Genomic DNA, 23,286 nt, shown 5'->3' on the forward strand with positions numbered 1-23,286 from the left:
TTGCAATAAATATAGTTTAGGTAATTCTTAAAGTAATTAAAATAACATTAATGAATTCTAGGCAAAACTTTAGGATATTGCAACCAACAAACCTTTTTTTTTCAATAAAAAGTATTTTATCAAAACGATTAAGCAAATATAACCAGTAGTCAATACTAAACCTTATTACATGACACCTCGGTTTAATTTCATTTGCGGAGTACTTATAGGCTAAACTGATAATCCTGGTCGGGGATTTCCAAGTTTTATTTACTGTTGGAGTTAATTAATATCGCGACGTGACGTCAGCTGAGAAAATAGGTTACTTATCAGAATGACGTGTATTTTAGAGAAATATTCAGAAGTATTCATTAAGCAAAAACCACGAGTTCTGATATTAAAGTGGAGTGATGATCTGCGCAAGATGGCTGGCAGGAGCTAGATGCGAGCGGCCGAAGATACAACTCGGTGGCGTGCACTTGGGAGGCTTATGACCAGCAGTGGACGAATATGGGCTGTGTGAAAAGAGTGTGCAGACTTAGAGTGTACAGACATAGGTATGTAATCAGATCACCGGTACTTACTCTACTATAGAACTGTCATATGACCTCTATCCATACGTTCAAAGCATAAATTGTGTATTTTGTGTATAATTACCTACTACACTGAATCAATACACGAAAATGGACCAATTTAATTGGCCCAATCCTTTTCTTGCAGTGTCCTGCCCGAATCATTACTTCTTAATTACAATTCCTGATGATGTAGGATTGTATCAAAGACTCCGCTTTACAAAGTGTAATTTGCTGTCACACTTTCACAGCTTCCTTTATTTAACTAACATTACTCGGTGGACTAAGGCGGTAACAGAGTGTTGGAAAAGACAAGGCAAAACAAGCGTCGGTCGTCCGGGAGCAAGATGGGTCGATGACATAAAGGTCTCGGGTCGAGACTGGATGCGGCTAGCACTGGATCGTAGAGATTGGGGAGGGGAGGCCTATGCCCAGCAGTGGGAGAATAAAGACTGTGGATGATGATGATGATAATAACATTACTTTATAATGTAGCGGAAAGGAACAACCAATTTCAATAAACCTTGGTACGGAGGTCAAACCAAGAAAGAACAACGTTTGGCAATAAAGCAACAAAATTTGTTACAAAATATTCCTTCGTTTAATACTCATACATGTATGAATAGTACCTACATATATATTTTCCGAGAGACCTCATACAATAGACCTACACATCCGCCCTTACAACTGACAGTAATACTGTTATTAAACTAACCTTTACAATATAATGTCACTTTTGTAAACCAGTAATGTACTAGGTAATCGTTTTTGCCCTGGCTTCACCTGCGTGGTTTCGACAATGATATAAGTAATTTTGTAACCTATTTTGTTATACTTCATCGGCCTAGCCTTGTCCAAACATAGTTGGGGTCGGCTTCCAGTCTAACTGGATTCACTTAGGTACTAGTGATTTACAAGGAGTAACTGCCTATCTGACCTCCTCAACCCAGTAACCTGGGCAACATGATACCCCTTAGTTAGACTAGTTGTCAGACTTTCAAGGTTCTGAGTACCTGTAACAACTGTCAAAGATGTATGAATAACAGCCGGGAGCCACAATTTAACGTGCCTTCCGAAACGCGGCATTTTGTCACAATTATTGCCCAATATCGGATAGCCAATGCTTCAGTGGTTCATTCTTAGATGTCCTGGAGAAAAATGATCTTATATGCAAACCAGACACGACAGGGAGAGAGAGAATGTCTGACAAAATCTTACAGTATATGCAAAAATACTTGACAGCAATATCGCTGCCGTTAGTTTTGAAAGTCTGATAAAAATGCTATCATCACTGAAGAACACTTGGCGACACTCATTTGTTGTCTTTCAAACTTATCCTTTTAACGTACTACGCCTATAGATTAATGGAGTTGTATGATCAGCAACATAAACAAGTTTTTAATAAAAAAGCTGCCTTAAATATTGGCCTTATGTTTGCAACTAATTACAATATTAGATGTCAGCAAGATTTCAGTTGAAATTCGATATTGCACGACGATGTACGTGTGTAAGTACCGATATGAAGTAAGTCTGACAGTATACAGAGAGTTTGTTGCTGATTGTACCAAAAAGGCTTAAAGAAATAACTCGAAGCCACTGGAGTAACTTATAATACTTGTTAACCACAAAGTCTACCCACGGCAAATTTAATACCACACGTTGTGGTTTTACTATTTAGCTAATTATATTTAATACCTAGTCGTATTTTTTTACAAGTATCCGTCAAATGAAGAATGGCTTACAAATAAATCGTTAGTGTTTAGCAACTGGCTATAATGGATACCAAGTAAACAAGAATGCCTATAAAATATAAAATCATAAGTATAAGATCCCAATAGTTTCAGTGTGATTAACACTGAAACTATTGGATCCCAATAGTTTCAGTGTGATTAACACTGAAACTATTGGGACTATTCGTGAGAAAAAGGAACCACCAACTTTAAACACCAGTTTAGTTATGCAACCGAAGATCAACATAAAGCCTTTTTTTTTCAAATTTAGCAATAGCCCCATGTGTAGATAAATATACTGATGGTAATAATATTTGCAGTTGTGAAGAAAGAGACGCCATATTACAACATGTAGTGCGCTGTCTCATTTCTACAAATCCAACAGACTTGGAGAGATGGTGTTAGGTCTCAAGTTCTTTCTTTAAAATGACTTCTCATCTGCTTGATAACCTATTAATAGCTCACATGTATACTATTATTTCAATCACCTATCCTACTGGGGATTCCTACCTCACGGTAATCCCATATTTGACCGATAAAAATATATACCATTAGTCATCAAACCAGTGAATAATAGCTACACGACATACAAACTTAATAATACACTCAAATAAAGAAATCCCAATCAAATTTAGTCTCTGTCACGTGGTAATAAGTTGTTAATATGCTTAGGTGTGTTGTTGAGTTAAGTTTGTGGGATTGCTTACTATTTACAAGTACATTGCTGGCTGGTATTATTTTTTATTCGGGTTTTATTTCATTAAGAGCGATAGCATCAGCCACCCACGCAGCGGTGTAATGACTTGCCATATCCAAAGGCTTAGTACAATTGTGAACACAAGGTGTACCGTTAATTTTGACCTATTTTCGAATTAGTCATGTATGTTTGTGAACGAGAATTTTTAATATTGTGTTAAAAGGTAGCTGGTATGACTAGTAAGCATTATTAGCTGCCTTTTTGCCGAGTTTATTTGGCGAAACGTAATCACGGGTGTCTGGTAGATTAAACTGCGAATCATCTATAATTACAGGGATTTATTTACTTCGCTATATTGAGAAAGAGCTTTATTTACCTGTCAGCTAATTTGGCTAAACTAAGGTTTAATTCACCTCTTCAAAAATAACACATAGCTTAAAGCCTATTGAGGACACATTAAATGACTGGAATCGAACTTGGTACCTTGTCATTCGAATCCGGACATTGAACTGGAAGGCCAATGCGTCATTCAAGCAATATTGTTTTCCTTTAAAACGATAACTGTTGCTATAATAACAATATAATAAGTCAGTCGTTCAATGATAATAATAAAAACGAACTTATGATGTAGCTAATTGTTGTTCATTCTCCAAATTAAATTTCCGTTAAAAGTTTAAAATACTAAACGTGTTAGCTTGACGATACTTAATTAAGAGCTTTTCTTATTGATAAAGCAACTTTCCAAAAAAATAACGTTATAGCCTTAAAATTATTTTTCCATTAAGGTTAAGTTGCAGATTTAAAATATTTGAAACTGTTGTAACCAAGTAATATTCTCTTATCCAAAATTGTAAGTTAATTCTAAAGGGTTACATTATTATTATTTTTTTCTATATATCTAAGTGAGTATGATGTTAGTGTATTATTAAGTTTCTAAGCCTCTTAATCACTTGTTTCTTCGAAGATACATGAAGCTGCGCCCGCGCAGTATGGCGGTCTGTCCTCGCCTCCTGTGATATCTCGCGGAGAAAGTTACGAGGTCACCATAATTATAACATTGACATCAGTTAAATGTTACAACTGACATAAATTATAATATAACGTAATATGATAAATTATGGAGCTTAGTCATTATTAGCAAAGTAATAACTGAAACTTAGAAATGTTCTGAGACAAAAGAGCTTTTGAGATGATACTTGAATTCGAATAAAATAAAAAATAGTTTAGTTGTTGGAACGAGACGGCACTACACAAAGTAGAGCGGCATCTCTCTTCCACACACGCAAAAGTTCGAGTTTCAAAAGAAAAAAAAGTTCTAAAAATCGTCGGTGGCAATAAATTATGGTTTCAGAAAACGTGAAAAACCTGAACTAAAAAAACGATCAATCTTACGGAAAAACTTGATGGGGCAACCCTACGTAATGTTGGTACTTGGTACTAACTAACTTAGATGCTGAGTATTTATTTAAATTACAGTCATTAATAAGGGCAAAAGGTGCGGAAACTAGTCTTGCATATATGCGTAATTTGAAACTTACGAAATCTAAATATATTAGTACCAAACTCAATCTAAATTTACATTCAATCAGAACCAAACTCAAAGAAACTTAGAAGGGGACTGAAAACAGTGGACTTACGTGTGATATGTATGATGACGGGCTTCAAAACACTACATGCAATGATTTTTCGGTACCTTTACAATCGTTGCATTTCATTGCAATACTCTACAACACACAAACACTCTACGAACATTATCTAAGCCGATGCTTGCTGTCTTAATTAATAAAAAAAAATACAATAATGCCATTTCCGTTCCAGAAATGGTTTTACACAACCCAATCAATACCAAGAGAACCCTAAACGAGTGCCCTACAAAAACTCCGCCAGTAATCTCGGTGATAGCTTGATTAACTCGCTAGCCACTAAGTACCGCCTTAGGTATTAGGAATGCCACTTACATCACTAATAAGGAACAAAATAGCAAGACCTAAGTACCAGCTTCGAGATTCTAAATTAACTCTTGACGTTGTGGAAGGGAGATGGAGCTATACGGAATGTAGAGCGCTGTCTCTCTCTAACAATCGTATCAAGTCTGTTTAAGATTCAATGGTATTAAGCGACTTATTTTTTTTTCTACAACTCGTTTTTTATTTGTTTCAATAATGAATCTCTGTGCTTTAATTGATTTCTTATTATGTGTCAGTAAATACATTATATTAATATGGTTAGTGCGGGTCTTGAATGCCATTGGTCCATAATGAAGTTATTACTTTGTGGTATGATCAAGATAAGTAAGTGGTGATTTTCAATTTATTATTATAAATTGTTGTAGCATTATTAAAGTTGTAATTGAATAACTAATGTTGTAGAAACATAATTCTTTTACAACAATATCAGTTTACGACATAATTTTTTATTGCAAGCAAAATCTATTTATTTTCTGATGTTCTTTTATTTAATTTTTTATTAATTGTCAAATCTAAATGGGAAGAGGAATGAGCGCAGCAATTGGACGATTATAGAATGGTATGACACTTATTATTTCTTTTTTGAGATTTCCAACTTGTTCCCCTAAAATCGTTGGCTAAATACTGACGTCAAACCTTTTTCATTTCCAGTTAAAACTAACAACATTACTTAGCAATGGAAAAAATGCTTTACCTCCATCGAAAATTCTAAATATTTTTTACGAAACTACATTTTTCATCACTCACTAGAACTCCACTTGTCAAAATGACATGACGTTTTTAGAAGGTATTCAAAAAACTAATTAATAATCTATCAGTATCTGTAGGAATAGTTCTGGCCAGTAATATTTTTAATATTTAAATTTCGAATTGTAAACACGATTGAAACTTTTTGCTGACTCATTCGGGTTGCTATGCTAAGAAGTGAAGATGCTTATAGCCGTTTTAATGTTTCAAAAATGTAAATATTTTAAATTATCTTAAAATATGTAAAGAATAATTAATTCTAGAATTTTCCTCACTAAATCAGTACTACAATCAAGATTTTTATGTTCGGATAAAATGTTTTTTGCCCGTCCCTTAAGTACCTATTAATTTATTCACGTTATCGTTGAACTACGTCAGCAAATAAATTAGTGGAAAATCACGTGTCAAAGTAACATAATCCATTTAATTTATTTTTAAACGAATGCTCGCGACAAGCCATGTTGTGACGTAGTAACGTCAAATAAATTATGACAATAAATTAAAGCGAATGGCTTTATCTTAGGTTACTTCCCTTGAATAATTTGAAAAGCAAATATTATAATTTTCATAAGAACCAAATTAAATTAAAACGTCAAAGTAAATTGCAAGAAAATTAAATAGATTATTACTTTTTTTCTTAATCTTCTGTAGCACATTCTACATCTTCATGAAGTCAAAACTATTTTAAAATTTAATCGTCAGAAAGTTATGTTCACTTACCTAGCATTTTACTCAGATCAGCGTTATGCAGATCGGGATTCTCATCAGCCAGTTTCTTCCTTTCAACCTTCGCCCACACCATAAAGGCGTTCATAGGCCTCCTGATCCTGGCCTCCTTCAAGGCCTTGGCCTGTCCCATCTTCGTGGTAAACGGGGCCCTGGCGTACTGCTGTGTGGAGTAATCTCTGCCGGTGTCGTAGGGGCTTCGGTAGTCGTACTGCGCTCTGTAGTCCAGGCCGTAGGGCAGGGTAGACCACACGACCAGCTCGGGGCTGGTCTGTTCCTGAACTGAGTCGGTGCTGTTTTCAACTGCTCCTTGGACATATTGTTCGTAAGTTCGGTGGTAAGTAGGAGGGGACTCTGCTATGCCTGCTCCCCCGGAATCCATCATGCTGAAAAGAGAAAATGTGGGTTAGAGTGGTGATAGTTTGGTAGGATGTAGAATGTAAAGATTTGGACTTCGAGTTATATTATTTGCTGCGAGTGTTTATCCTTTGTTTTATTTTTGGGATGATATGTTTGTTCTATGTGAATCCAGAATAAACTTTTTAATATTGCAATTAATAGTTCTATTTTTACAGCCCTGATACATAAATCCTGTTGAATAGTGAAATTAATGCTTGAGGAATTCTCTCAACTATACACTGATGCAGTGATATCAAGAAGTTAGTACATGACATACATGAATATGAGGAAAATAGTAATAATATCATGAATCGTATAAAAATATGTCCGAGAAGCTCTAAATGTACTTCGCTACACTCCTTTGCTTCTCTTTTCAATTTTATTTGATACGTAAAACATCTTTTGAAATAAACACGATAGAAACATCAACATATTTCATAGATTATATCTTCATTTGTCTATGAAACCCGAGTTTAATTTAACTGATATTTATTTTCCATAACATGATATTAGAAATACGTCGTGCAGCGGCGATTGTTTTTCGTTGCATTCATACTTTTCTTATTATATATTAATTAAAATTATACGGTTTTTTTTACTTATTTTAGGTATATTATATCTCGCGATGTTCGTTTCGCTTTCGGCATTTGGAAAAGGAGAATTCATAATATATTTTACAATTTCGAATAAATTTACAATCCCTTAACATAGGTACAAGATGTTTTTTAGTATTTAAAGGAGTTGTTAAACCGTTGTCATGGTTACCGATTACCCCCCACCGAGCATTACGGGTAAAGTGTCAAACTATGCTATGGAATTTGAAAAATCCGCACGTTGCGGTGTCATTTGCTTCGTTATAGCTTACCGCTGGCATATCGGTGTAGCAGGAAGCGTGGTAAGCGGAGCCGGCAAGTGATAGCGATCAGGCTAATCAATCGACACCAGTAATGTGAATCGTCTCGTCTAGTGGGGGCCTGTTGCTAACTCTATGCGAGATTATATGAAGAATGCCTTGTTTGTTAAACTTTTAAAAATTTGTGTGTACATAAATAGTATTTTAAGTAAACTTGTCTTATGCCTGTATTTCTAAATAATTTCTTGTTTTGCAAGATTCTTAGAGAAATAAGCAGTTGAGTGTTGACGCATCATATGTTATCATAGTGACACCGTACACTATGGCTTTCTTTTCAATCGAACTATAACTTCACTAAGTTTTATCTAATTCAGTTTAGTGTTTTGTGCGTTTGCGTGTGAAATTGTAAGAGACAGACATAATGTAGTAAGTTTTGCAGCTACATTTTTATAAGTAATGGTGGAGGCTTACTAATGCAAACCAACTCAGTACATAGACCGTCTTAGCTTCCGTGATAAACGACTTTTTACATGTTGACATAACAACTAGAGAGTTGTTCTAGTCCAACGGATGTGACGTTTTCACAAGTTATTCATAGAAGCCTTGTAGATTTCACTAACATGTCAGCAAATTTGAAAACGAAGTCTGAAATGACGTCTTCTCCTACTTATATTACTAGACTTTAGTATCAGGGTTTCTTGTTTCTTCCGATAGAATGAAATCTAATTTAAAAGGTAACCTTCTGCCAGGAAGGAAATTAAAAAAAAAATTCGAGAAGAGGTCCGTTAATTAAATTTAAAAATTATCCTTCCTTATAGCGATGAGGAAGGATGAAAGTACGACGAAAAAATAAGCAGGGGATACACATTACATGCTCGGCACACGTACACCAAGTACGTACCTTTGATATAAACGCTTGTAGACAACTGTAGTCCTAATATAATAAAGCTAAAATATAGATATATAAGTATTTTAGTTATCGACGAATTAATCACGGATGAGTAAATATATCCACCAAGATATTTAGATGCAGAAAAATCTGCTAAAGAAAATACTAATGTTTTCCTATATCCGAACCCAAAGCACATGAGGTTCGGGATCTTCACGATAAGCTGTGGGCAACTTGGCTAGGCGTGAAGTTAAATGTTAGAAGAAAAATACCAACTGAATAGAATAAACTATTCTGTATTATCCAATATTTTGGCAATGGTATTGATAACAAACAATATAAGGCTACAATTTCTATCCTATCCCTAACAGCGATGTCTTCCAGGTTTCCTAATCGATCATTCTCTTTAAACTCGTTCAACAATAGTTTTCGTTATCACGACGCATTACCAGTAAACTATAAAGCCGCTATTTGTCAACACGAAGGTAACTCGATACAAATAATGAGTAATTCCCAATTTAAAGGAAAGTGCGGCGCCGTTAACGTGACGCCGTCGGTTCTTGGAAGTGTCTTAGCGCCACGGTGTGGGAACCGAGGCGCATTGTTCCTCTGATTTCACCTGCCCATCCGATGCTTCTGCTATCTGCTCATATACGACGGATTGACGTGAATGTGTTCTAGAAAAATGTGTGCTAATGTTAGCTTGATCTAGGTGCACTCGTTACGAAGGAGGATGTATGCATCTATGTTCTATGCATCCAATTTTAAATTTGGGTCTTACATGGATTTTCAATACGAGTTCAATTTGACTTAGATTACTTAGAATTTCGGGTAGAAAATTTGTTCTCATTACAGATTACGGTTTCATATATTTCAAACGAACGAAATGCCTAAGTAATTGCAATGAACACAAAAGTACCCACGACGTCAAATTCATTCCTAAGTTTATAAACTTGATACCAAAAGTGAGCTGAAAACCCCAAATAATTCAATTAACAACCACAACTCAAACCTCCTAAATATTTTTAACACACAAACATGGTTCGCTTCATCAGTATTGTCGCCACACTTTATTCCCATATAGGGTAAACTCGGGACAATTAAACAGTCCCCCTTATTTGGCGAGCTGTCTCCAAACCAGTCCAATTTCGTTGGTTTTACATGAGTTGTAAGAAGCCAACACGAGATTCCTGAGCTAAATATTTAAGATGGCCCCTTATAATTAGATCTGTACTTTCATTAACTTCTGTATACATACATGTCATTTAGCTTTTTAGAAGTTTTTTTGTTGAAACTTGAAATACCTACATAATATTGGATGTCTTCGTTATCTCAAAGTTGATTTGGAAGAAAATGTTCATGGGCATTAAATTGGTTTTCGAATAATAGAATAGATGTAACTTAGATAGAATAAGGCAAACAAGAATTAGTTTCGTTTAGGCAAAAATAGTAAAAAAAAAATATATTGTTTAATGTATAATTTTTGGATATTTTGTTTTAACGAATATTTATATTACGTAAGCAATAGAAAACTCAAGCCACATGACATGAAACGCAAATAGTTTTGAAAATTTAGAGAAGTTCCACTTTAGCAACATAGATGGCGTTCAACTCGTCAAACCCGGTTTATGCGACATTTCATCGTTACTCGTGCACAATAACATCTGACACAAACTATGACTTGCTTATTTATCGAGAAAATATTTTATGTCAATCGCACAACTCGTAAACTTATGACAGCCAATGTTTTATTTGAAAACGCGCGAAAGTTGTTTAAATTGTGCGACATTCTAAATGACATTCGACCCGGCTGTCATGCATTTTGACAGATACAACCTCCTTAGAGTTCGGTCAACCGTTATTTATTTTATGAATATCGCAGTATCAAGACACTTCGTAAAAAAGGCTTGAGCAAATAGTCAAAAACATTAAAGAGGAAAAATATTTAGTAATTCTTGCTTCAACTTACGCAACTAAACATTTTGTAGGTAAACAATAAATAAATGTCAAGCCAAGAGAAACAGTTTAAAACGGTACAAGAAAATATTTTCAAGTTCCGCAACTACAAACCTGTTACTAAGCACCTACTATTTCCAATTCAAGTAAAATAATACACGACTAACATATATCTTGACATTAATCTTAACATTTTACTTAATATGAGGAGATAAAACCAATATTTGATTGTGTAGTCAACGCCAAATCGTCGCCATACTGCAAACGTCAAATAATTTGCGAATGTTATTAGACACCTGTCAAATCAAAACGTCATTTCGAATTATGTAGAATTTATGGTCTAGCGAATGAAAAAGACATGATTTAGGGGATGCTTGACATAGCTGTGAATGGTATTTGCTGTGGTGAGAGAAAGAACATCATCTTCAGTCTTATGGACTGCCTATTCACTTCAAGAAGAGACGTTATACACACTATTTACCTACACATAGTAACGGACAACACTTTACTGTCTCTGTCCAATGTCTCGAACAAACGAACTGAGTTATTCAAGAAATACAAAAAGGTATTTAGAAAGAATCTGTGTTTATATTTAAATAGGATTAAAATAAAAATAATGACGGAATCACAACCTTGAGAATGATCTAATCACATTTGTTTACGAAATAAAATACATATTCCATTAGATGTGTTTTACAAACTGAATCTATTCCATCACGTGTATTATTTCTTCGCGAAAACGTAAATAATACGCTTGTACGCATTTCTATTGTTTTTCTCAGTTTTATTGTGTAAATATAAATAAAAACTGATTGATACAATCGCTCGCATCTTCGTTAGAAATCTCGCATTCCATACGATCTAAACAAATGCTTAAGAATGAGAAATAACATTTAATGTTTTCACTAGAACCATTGTCAGTTGGATTCTTGATTCGTAATGCGTTTAGGAATCTAAAACTGGGGTCAATAGATACTTTGACTCACGACTTAGACTGTCATTTGGAAAACATTTCAAATCACATCAAATGCTATACAGTTGCTAATTCTTGAGCTACCATTCCATCTTACAAATTAATTGCTACGTAAGCGTAAGTACTGTTCAAAATCGTTTAATAGCTCAAGTCGTGTCAAAAACCTATTTGACATATTTCTGACACATGTCAGCCGTGAGTTCAACGTTTAATGCTTGGAAACTATTAAGGCTCGCCGTAGCGTACGGTATACATAAAAAAACAACAAATATGGTTCATGTAATTCCCATCATTTTTACTGTATACAAGATTTTGAATCGGAATAAATAAATAACTTTCTAAAAAATAGTTACATACAACAATCTAAAAAGAAATGTTTTTTATGCTTACCGTTTTTAGGAGACACTATAGCTTGAAACTCAAGTAAATAGTAATTTCGAAAACCGAAACATTCACTTAAAACCTGTTCTAACCTTAGAGACAAACGTTAGAGAAAAATAAACCTTATCCACTTAACATAGAAGTGTTTTCAATGTCAAAGTGTTCACTATAGACCATCACAGATCACGTTATAAGAATTACTAGATGGTGCAAATAAATATGTCATCATTCAACAATTTCTCACTTGTTCACGTCAATAACTATGCCTATTAATTATAGCTGTTTATTTATTACCATTGTTAAGTGTTCTGAATAAAAACTATTAAAACAATCGTATCAAGGTTATGTGTTTTTTGCATTATAATACAGAAATGTTATATAAATACACGTTAAAGCAAACATTTGCTGTAACTGGTAACAATACACAAAATAGACTAAATATCAAAACAAATCCTAAAAAATGCAAAAGAACACTAAAAACACAATCATTAAAAATACTCTGATGCAAATAATGTTAACTTGATTTTGCCTCTAAAAAAATTCGTACTTTTCATAGTTAAGATTTTATTTTTTTGACCGATTTATAGAGACTTCAGGATTCGATCTACGTGAACTTTTGGATCAACTTTTTTTGCAACTCTTTGTCACTCTATTGCAATGTGGTTTATAATGACATATGATAAGACAGTACCAGTGAACAACTTCACAATTTAATGTTTCTGATATTAAATCGGTAGCAATTACTTTACTAAAAGCAGTATGGAACACTAGCTGTCGCCTAGCGGATCCTCCCGCTACAAATTGAAAATGATCTCAAGAGAACATAAAATCGGGATTAAGACTATTCAGGGCCCGAAGTACGCTATTTACAACGGCCAATGAATGAATGAAAATTGGCTTAAAATGACAATTTTAAGCATTTTTCCTACTCAATAACTGAAAATTATGTGAGAGACGGTACACTCAAGATCAATACAAAAAAAAAACTAATTATTGTGTTGGAAAAATGATTAAGAGAATACAAATAATTTCGAATTGAATCCAACTGCCATTCGTTCATCGGCCATTGTAAATAGCTGAATCGAGGCCCAGTGGTTTTGCGTGAAAGAGGAACAAACATCCATACATCATACATTAAAAGGATTTTTTCTCTATCCTCTTTAAATCGGTAATAAATATATTTTTATCCATATTTTTTCTATAGAGTTAAACTGATCTTGTTGGGTTTTTCCACATCGTAGTTTTACAGGATAATCTAGTTTGTCCTAGACCAAAACATTGTTGAACAGAAACAATAGAAATTGATTGTGATGTAATTTTGTCTCGCAATTTGAATTTATTTATCCTTACCTGAAGTTTTAATAAGCAACGACAGATTTTCTCGTCAATTTTCCGTTTTAATTATGATCCTAGCAAGTGGCAGAAATTATTATACTCAATAGCTAATATTAAGATAATAACAAAGTAAATACTGAAATGAATTCTCTGAAGCTAATAAAATACCAACAAGGGTTATAATTAACTATGGATTCTTATAATTCTACAACCACTATTCGCCTTCTGAATCTAAAATAACCTTTTTCAAAAACACCCATCAGTCAAGAAGTCATCTAAACATACCACATTACAATTCCAATACGAATGTAACAGCTAATACATGTAAAAGTTCAAATGCAACATCTTTTCCGTGTCCACCTGCTAGTTTCAAATTAACGAGGAAAACCATTGCAGTCAGGCTCAGTACTACCTGACCTTTACCACATCTGACCGCGCCATAAAGAGCCTGAATATACCGTCCGCCACATGTCGCAAGACTAATTAGCGCCCTGACGCTTCGATCTTGAAAATTTCCTGCACTTAGGAAGGGTGATGTCCATATATTATTTTCAAACATTGCGCGAGACAATAGCCATTGTTGACAAAACGATCCATCAGCGTTCAGAGGACTCCGCCACGAGATATCGATAAAACCGCACACGGTAGCACTCGATTCTTCTCGCATCAATCGATTTTGATGAGCAAGTTTTTCGTCCGCTTCAGATAAAACGTTATCCACGTTTTTGTGTTGCCAGAATCGTTGATTGAGAAAATGATTTTGACCTCAAACAACTTTTAATGAAGACGCGTTTTCGTGGAAGTAATTGAAAGATATAAAACAGATGGTAACGGAAGGGCAATGGATTACCTAACATTTCTTTAGGCTCATATACAAAAAAAACACCGAAATCATTTCTTAAATCGTAGGAATTTAAGAAATGATTTCGGTAAAGCAGACATACAAATAATTTATGTCTACCAGTTTATCAACCATTCGTTTCAAATGCCTCACGTTCAACGAATCACGTTATACCCGCGCTTATACCTAACCTTATCTGTCTCAAGCCCAGTAATGTTATGACAATCAATTTCAATATTCCCATGTCATTAAATTAGCTTATTAGCGATATTAACTTCGCAAAAGTCCTGTCCACTTAAACAGAATTTCGGCGTGACTTTAGGAAGTCAGTGACTCACATTATGGTATTGTATTTTGGTATTGTTGGGTCTTGAAACTCGGTGTCATTGCTAAGTATGATTCATTGACAATACCTCTGTTACAAACTTTGGTATCAAAAAACCCCGAAACGTGGGCATCGTCATGTTAACCACAAGTAAAAAGTGGTTAACAGACGCACAAATGAAAGCAGGTCGATATATTTTAGTCATATTTTGCTTATTCTTGAGTTAGGTAATTGATTCCTTCCGATGGATCGTTTGATAGGGTTACCTTGGCAGTCCACAAGGGGCAAAATTAAAACGGGTGGGTTTTAGTCAGTCTGACACTTCCTTTCACTCAACCCTTAGCGAGAGGAGTCATTTGATGGTTTCCTGGCGGGAAAAAAGGTAATTAATTCATACATCGAATTTCAGATACAACTAAAAAAAAACTCGAATGTTCTTTCATAATCTGATTTTAAGATCGTCGCTAAGCTTCAATGGACAAGCATTCTCATACTTTGCGATAGTGCTAATCCTGTATTACATTATAAAGGTTACTGAGTTATTTAAAATTCGGATACTCTAATATTACCTGCTCCTCGCCGCATGCTTGTTGTTGATAGCTTCAAAGGAGGGTGTTAGCTAAAAGATCATCACTAATAATAGTATCCTTTGTCTTAATCCAAGGTGCCAGTTACTTCCATGCTAAATTTCATCGAACTCGCTTTAACCGTTTGGGCGACAAAAGGTAACAAACTCACACATACTTTATTTCGTATTTATATAACAGTAGTGTGACAGTAAGTATTACAACAAAAACATCTGCTCATCTAAAAATACTATAATCTCTGTTCTAATCTATATACTAATATATAAAGCTGAAGAGTTTGTTTGTTTGAACGCGCTAATCTCAGGAACTACTGGTCCAAATTGAAAAAATATTTTTGTGTTGAATAAACCATTCATCGAGAAAGGCTTTAGTCTATAAAACATCACGCTGCGACTAATAGGAGCGAAGATACAATGGAAAATGTGAAAAAAAACAGGGCAGGTATAAATCATAACTTATATCTTCTACCCACGGAGACGAAGTCGCGGGCAACAGCTAGTAGCTTAGATACGAGTCGTGATATTAGTTCTACATTTTTGTTTACAGACTCCAACCTGGGCAGAGGTATGAAGCTGTTGACATTAATAATGTACACAAACAATATAAACCAGTGCTAAGCAACAGTACTGAGACACGAGAGTACTTTAATACGAGCCGTGTTTATAATAGAGGTATGTTATTATCCCACCGTTGGGCAAAAAACCTCTTTTGGAAACAAAATATTTTTGGAACATGATCAGATTGTTAAAATTGAATTTTGTTCGTAAATTATCTTTGTAGTGTATTGTTTGCACATAGTTTTTCAACAGAAGTAACTATTTTTTTTTAATTTGGCTTAATTCACAAATGCGAGTAAACTCAAGGAAACCTATTCTATTCGTTTATTAGAAAAACAAATGGAACACGCGACACCTTATTAGGCTTATCATAACTAGGTTTTTCCTAGACAAAGTCGTCAATGTTTACGAAATACTCAAAATAATCAAGGAAAAAGGTCCAAGTGGTTAGCAACTATAGTATCTCGATAGTTAACCACACGAGGAGTTCAAATTAATGGTAATACTTGGTCCGTTACTATTCCAGAGCTAAGGTTCAGGCATTTTTAGATTTAAAAAACACCGCTGACGATACCCGTTAGATCGATTTGTCTCAAAAACTTCATAGGTACGTTTATTAAGACAGAATATATATTTTTATAATAACTATCGACTCGCGTACCCGCCGCGTCAGCTCATGATTAAGGACTCCGGTTGGGTCCGAAACTAGTCGAGCACTCCCGATAAATACGTGTGAGTAAACACCAAAACAACGTTACAACATTTAATAAAGAATATATATTGTAAGGCAAACACACCACACGCTTTGCTTGCATTACACGCTTGCTTTTCCCATATAGGTATCTATCTATTCAGAAAAAGAGTTTAGATCTAGAAAATGGGACGAATTGAAAGCGTAACGGTTTTCATATCAAATTGATTTCGACGTACTACAAACATAGGTACACCACTACACAATATTCAGTAACCAACAATCCCTTTCTAACTTATATTACGGGGAGGCTATCGTCACTCGTGTTCAAGACTGACGCACAGCTAAATGTCACCTTTAGGCGTCATGCAGTCTTTTTCAGTGCAATAAAATGAAACGAGAGAAAGATATTTTAAAATGTCACTTGCCTAAGTGCGTTAAATACATCTGAACACACAGGGTTGGCTTTCTTTACGTTGAACAACCAAGAAGTGTAAAATTTTATCGTTTTTTAATAGTGGCATCTCCTAAAATCCACGATCTACGTTTCGAAATTCAAAAACGTATACCATCAATAATTTTTGCTCATCTAATTCTATAGTACGTTAAATTTTTCATGCTTTGCGTAGACTGGCAATCTTTTGGGTTTATCACAGCCAACCTATCGAATCCCTTGCCTATCCTTTCTAATACGTCACGATTGTAGACCTATAAAACGGACGTAAGGCATCCATGCACGTGCACTATTTAATAACATCACCTTCGATGTGATTAGCGAGCATAATATCATATAAATGTTGGTCTCTGAAACAATTTGATTCCGGAGCAGCAACGGTCTGTTGCACCCGCGATAACAGTAAGATCGCGTATCTAGTGATAACTTATCAGCAATGCACATTGCACTGCGACTGATGTTTGTGACTGTGTGTGTCTGTGTGTGCTTGTTTGACGACACGTTTGTACTGAGATACTCAAGTTCTTGTAGTTGCGATTCATTTTCATGTAGTTATCAAAACTTGAGACGGAATTTGTAACTGATTTTTTGTCTTTTTTGTAGCGTTTTATGAGTTGAATCCATGTATGAAGCCATTTCAATTAATCATTTTCCGTTTGTCTTAATAAACTTAAAATGAATATATTCACATGAAAATACATAATTACCTACTGAAGTGCTTAATGTGAATGTTTAATGATCGTTATTTTTAGGGTTCGGTAAGTTAACGGTAAAACGCGAATCTATTCCACTAAGACTCTGATGCCTATTCTCTATCAGTACTTCACTCAAGCTGAATCCCACGAACTGCGTTATATAGACGGTTGAAAAACATAATCAAATATATACTTATATGTAAGTTAAGTAAGTTAAGGGCTTCCAGAGAGCAAACATATTCTTTATCGTTTTCAAAGAATAGTACGGTGCCCTTCCTCCGCGAAGCCAACACGCACTTGGACGGCTTTAACACAACAGCAGGTTTAACATATAGTTACAAATGTTTTCATGATTGCGTCCTTTTCATAGCCCTGACATTAGTTCGACAGGTCGGTGTAATGGAAAGGTGACGCGATTGACAGGACCTATCGGAGTTCTTGAACTTCAAAGATTAAGTTGATATTTGTTTTAGATTTATTAACATGCTTATTGCTTATTGCAAAGAATAAATAATGTTGTATGGATACCTAAAGAACACTCTATTCATTTTTAAATGGATAAAGTGTTTTTTTTTCTTGGGCATCGCTGACACATACTTTTCGAAATCTTCAGCAATAGAATTGAAGCTACTTTAAATCTCAATCATCTGCAATAGCGTTAAACACATACCTACTAACAAAGACCAGAACTTCGAAAAACATAAATAGGCAAAAGAAAATTAACTCTACATTCAGAAGAAAAGTCCTGTAAACCGCATATTTATCTTTAAAACCGCGTCACAAGAAATTCTCGCGCATCAAAATGAAAAATACCGTTTTAGTTTACAGAGTCGGCTGTGGATGAGAAACACAGCATTGTGCTCGTCCACATTGCACAACAGTGTACGTAAACACTCGCTACTGGGAGCCGGCGACACAACAACTACTTCGGGGAAAGCCGCCGGACGACGCTAGTCTGTAACTAGCTAAGGGGAATTTGTATTACTACTGGATATTTTGAAGACCGAGGTTTACGAGACCTTTTAATATAATATGAAGATGAGGAAGCGAGATAAGGTGATCTCTTCTCGCAAATTAGAATTATGCAGTTGTAACTAATGATGATTGTGGTCACCTGAGCGGTGGTTTTGACAGTTCAGGTAACGAAAAGTGCTGCAAATTGGTAGGTTTGCCAAAAATTGCAAATACCTCTCGAAACAAAATAAAACAGATGAGAACTACGTACGTTTAGTAAGGTATAAAGATGCGTTACTTATCTTTTCAGTACTAGTAATTCAGTATTTTTTATTGCGATCATATATCACTTTATTTTTTAATTTTGATATCACTTTATTTCGATGTTTTCATAAGCAACTTTCAACCAGCCCAAAAAAAAACAAATATGAAAATAACATAAAATCTTTCCTTGCAGCGCTAAATTTCAAACAAAAATCACTAGATAACAATTTGACATTCAAAAGACTTTTTGTAAGCAACAACTGAATACTTCTAGAACGTTCGAACAAAAAAAAAACATCAATCAAAAGGTTTACCCTTTCTCCAAAGGCAACAAAACGCAATCGCTGCAAATAAACGCCGCTCGAAGGACAAGAGAGACAATATTCCATATTGATAAGACAATGATAAAGGTTTGCACGTGCTAGCCCAGTGTCAACAGCGGTAACACTCGTATCATACTCGGCTAGTGAAATAGATTCATAGATTTATATGACAACAAGATAAGTATGAGAGTGGTGAATGCATTTCCGGAAATTTTAAAAGATTGCGATGAAAATCACTCAGAAACATAGATTTTTCGTGTGGTTGAGACACCTTATTAAATGATGCAATGGTTTAGGGATTGCCTGACTAGTCGAACTGACTCGCAACCTGCCGCGTCAGCTCAGGATTAAGGACTCCCGTTGGGTCCGAAAGAATTTATGAATCATTCTCACGATAATTGCTGTAATAATAATGAAACACCTACCTCTTTGACAATTTACGTGACTTAAAAAAAACAACATAGGATCATCAGAATTTTCCTTTGCAAAAGCTGTGAAGAAGAAACATAGAATGCGAAAATGGAGCAGCTACGATTTTGAAGTTCAAAAGATCTTTATAAAATGATAGACGACTTAATACCGCAATAAAAAAATATGTTGATTGCATTGAACCTAGGAATAACATTGTTAAAATAAATACAAGTACATTTTGTATACAATCAGAGAGATTATAGTTACATTTTAAGTAGTTTTTTTTTAATAAACGCCGACGACGCCCGGCACGCGTTGACGATGGTTTAACTTTCTATGACAGTATGGTGGATCACGATTTGAACCGGTTTTGTGTTAAGATACTACTATGTCAGATAATCAAGTAAAGAATGGGTTCTGTATGAATTTGTCAAAATCCCAACATATGTAAAAATAGAAAACAGCCGTCTTTGTAATAATAAATGGTATTAACCGCGTGGATAATTAAAACCTGTTACAGGAAAATGAAATAATATAGATGCAGTGTGAAATATTTCACAAAAAAATACATTGCATCATGCATAAGATCACTTTAGGTAAAATAACTAAAACGCGAATCGTTAAAATTTTAAGTGCATTTGGAAGTCGGTAGATATCTTATTTTCGCATAACATAACTTTAATTATTTAGTTCTACAGTAATAATTAATAAACAAGTATATTCCTCTACCTAATATTATTAATCTATACTAGCTGAATATTACTGGCCACTATCCTTTAGAAAAACCCAATAAATGAACGCAAATTAATATTGGCATCAATAAACAATACGTCTACACTAGTATAGTACAGTATTATAAATTGTTTAAAATTTTGATATGCTTTCATTTTCCTAATTGATTCATAGTCTCTTTGAAAAACAAATGAAATTGAAATTGAATCAAACGGCAGAAAACCCTGTCAATCAATAATATTGAGCGAGATATTGGAAAGATTCTAGGTTCTCGTTTCTCTATACATTAGTGATATTTTTTTATCTTAAGAAGAAAAGGGCGTTATAAGTTGGACATTTGTAATAAAGGTGAATAATTTCAAGTTTTCTTAGATCTGTTGATCAATGAAAACTTTAATGTTTTTAATTTTATATTTTGATCTTGTCTTATTTAACGTTAACTTTTCGGCAAAATGGTTTTTACAACATTAAAGTAACTCTACTATACCCCAAATTTTAATTGAATGAGGTCAGAAAGTCAACGAGTTTTTGACAAATCATTATTGATACATCGTGACGAATTGTGACACCTGGCGCCAGTTGATCTAGCAACACCGGAACCGGGGCTACCAACACTGCATTAAACTATATACCGCACTATTTTTATTCTTATTTGAAGCTTTAATTATTTTTGCAATAATGTTTTATGTAAATTTTTATGATCTGGAAATACAACTTCAAATCAAATATAATTAAAGAGAAAATTTGCCCAGCACTGGGATATTCAAAAAGCGATTTGTTCTTAGAATGAAATCAATCGCAATTCTTTTAAAGTTCTCCTTTTTTACAACCAACATTATACTTTCCATCATCATACCGAATAAGCTCATTTTAACAACAATATTTTTATAAAATCAAGCTAGATTTAAACTAATTTCATACACAAGAACCACACAGGCTGTATAATCGGCTTACTGTTGCCTCTGACAGCGTATTAATCAAATTAAAAGTGGACCTATCAAAACATGCTACGTTAGCCGATCTTATTCCATAACTAATGATGTTACGATACGTTAAGTTTAAAAAAAAGTTTAAATCGATAACAAGATGTTAAGTGGCCACTTCGATTAAGGTTTTATTTTAATTGATTTGATGGATACGTTAAATGTAATAGTAGTATGAAATAGCGAATAAAATGATATTGATATTTTAAGGTTATCGGGATAGTTGCTTTTTAATCTGTAAGAGAATGTAACTCACCATGGCAGAAAAACAAAAAATGATGTTTAGAAAATGAAATAATTAGATTACAAGTTATTATTATTCCCTTAAAAAGAGTCCTGTTGTGTTACCTCATTAGTATAAATAGACGAATATTATGCAATCCCTGCTTCCAGATCAAATATGTCATAATTATGTAAAACATGAGCTGAAACCTACAGATATGGCAGCGTTAGTCATGCCGGAGCTCAAGTTACGTAACAATTAGTGCTAGCAAAGCGAGAGGTTCAAACTAATGAGATCTCGAAGGCTTTGCGGTTACACTAAGAACAGTTCAAATCAATGCCAATATACTTCACTGAACGAATTTTGGTGTGTCGTAGAGCTTACAGTTTAAATTAATTTTAGGTTTCTTATGTTTCTAACATTTTGTGCTTTGACCTGTCCAGTCAATTCAGTCCACTTCATTCAATTCACGCCAAGATCAGTCGGTCAAATATTAGATGCAATTGTTTTCCTGTGAGTCGTAATGCGTCATCGTCACACATGGTACTGTCACTTATACTAATGTCAGAGACCTAGCATACGTCTTAATAGACCTTGACTATTTCTATGATCCCATGCATTATGTGGAACCATTACAATGACTAATTCTGCAAAAATACATCCATATTCAAAAGCAAAAAGTGTCGGTGCTGCCGCGGTGGCAGGTGGGCCTACGAGCCTAGCACAAAATAACTAATGTACCACACGAGCGTCCACTACGACCATAACTCCACATTGCGACAAAACAAAAACACAAATTTGCAAACGTATAAAGAAATTGAAAGGTACCGGCCTGTGCGATGCTATCGCAAAATTATTCCAAATTTCACCGTTTTGCCTCTCCGGCTGGTGCGTTTTTTACTTTTTCCGTACGATGGCAGTCGCGGGCCAACTCCCATAAATTATAGTTCGGTAGCTCTGTTAAAGGGGTTTTTGAGTATTTTTTTATTTTTGTTTAGGCCTTTGAAGAATTTATGTCCCCGTCTTACTTAGTAGCGGCGGTCAGCCGAGTTGCCGAGTTGACCGTCTCCGAGAAATGTTCGGGCCTTGCCGATACCACGCTATAAGTATTTTGTACTTGCAGTTTTGTTTGTGAGCTGGTGACGGCTTTAAGTGTTTTTATTTTGGTTTGGTTAAGTTTCAAGTTGAAGCACCTTAATGGTTATCGGACGCGGCGAGGGCAAGGGAAGCACGAGCCGAGCAGGTTGGGTTTGCGTCACAAGTGCGTCACGCATTACGCTGACAATGCTCTCTGAAAATCATTAAACGAAGCTATTGACGTTAACAACGATGTATGCGGGGAAACTGTCTTAACTAACTGAACAGATATCGAACTAAACGCTACTGACTCTACTTTATGAAGCAACAAAACGAAAATATTCAATTTTTCCAAGTGTTCAGAACATTTGCACTTTTCCTAGGATTCGCGTCCTCCGTGTTAAATTCCAAAGCGCAGATTACGTAAGGTGCGATGACGTGGAGTGAACAATAGCCACCGGGAGCCAGCACGTGTCGCCACGTCGTGACAGACCAACAGACATCTCGACAATTGTTTGACTGCCATATTTATTGCATGTCTATTGATTTGGTTTTTATCGCTAATAGAGCCAAAAATTCGGTCGAGACAATTAAAAGAATTAGCATCAAATATGGTCCTCATGGAAGTAATGCTACCGTATTCTTACTATCCAGAATCTATCCATAATAAAGGCAGTTCTTATATTGACTGTCATCCTGTAAACATCAATCTAAGACATAAAACCAATGTAATTCTTCTCAAACATTGCCAACACAAAGCTATAAATAATATATGTTTTGATTGGATTCCTCTACAAAGGGTAATCGTAAGAAACTCGGATCAATGTCAGAAATCCGTATCACATGCATAAGAAGCAAAATGGACATTATGAAGAGCAAAAAGTAAAAATTACAAATATTCCGTAACCGAAATAACCCCAAAACGCGATAGCAGACAAAACGGATTCCAAATACTGGCAATTGGA

At 34.9% G+C, this 23,286-nt stretch overlaps 1 protein-coding gene across 1 annotated transcript in view; it reads right to left on the reverse strand.

Annotated features, from left to right (window-relative positions):
• The window catches only part of LOC113494194 (putative transcription factor SOX-15), a 105,675-nt gene that overhangs the window by 71,490 nt on the left and 10,899 nt on the right, over positions 1–23,286 (reverse strand). Inside the window, exon 3 of the mRNA XM_026872404.1 lies at positions 6,413–6,804. Coding sequence (XP_026728205.1) covers positions 6,413–6,804 — 392 coding nt within the window. The remainder of the gene's footprint in view (positions 1–6,412; positions 6,805–23,286) is intronic.

Source organism: Trichoplusia ni, chromosome 5 (genome assembly GCF_003590095.1).
Source record: "Trichoplusia ni isolate ovarian cell line Hi5 chromosome 5, tn1, whole genome shotgun sequence".
Classification (NCBI taxonomy): Eukaryota; Metazoa; Arthropoda; class Insecta; order Lepidoptera; family Noctuidae; genus Trichoplusia; species Trichoplusia ni.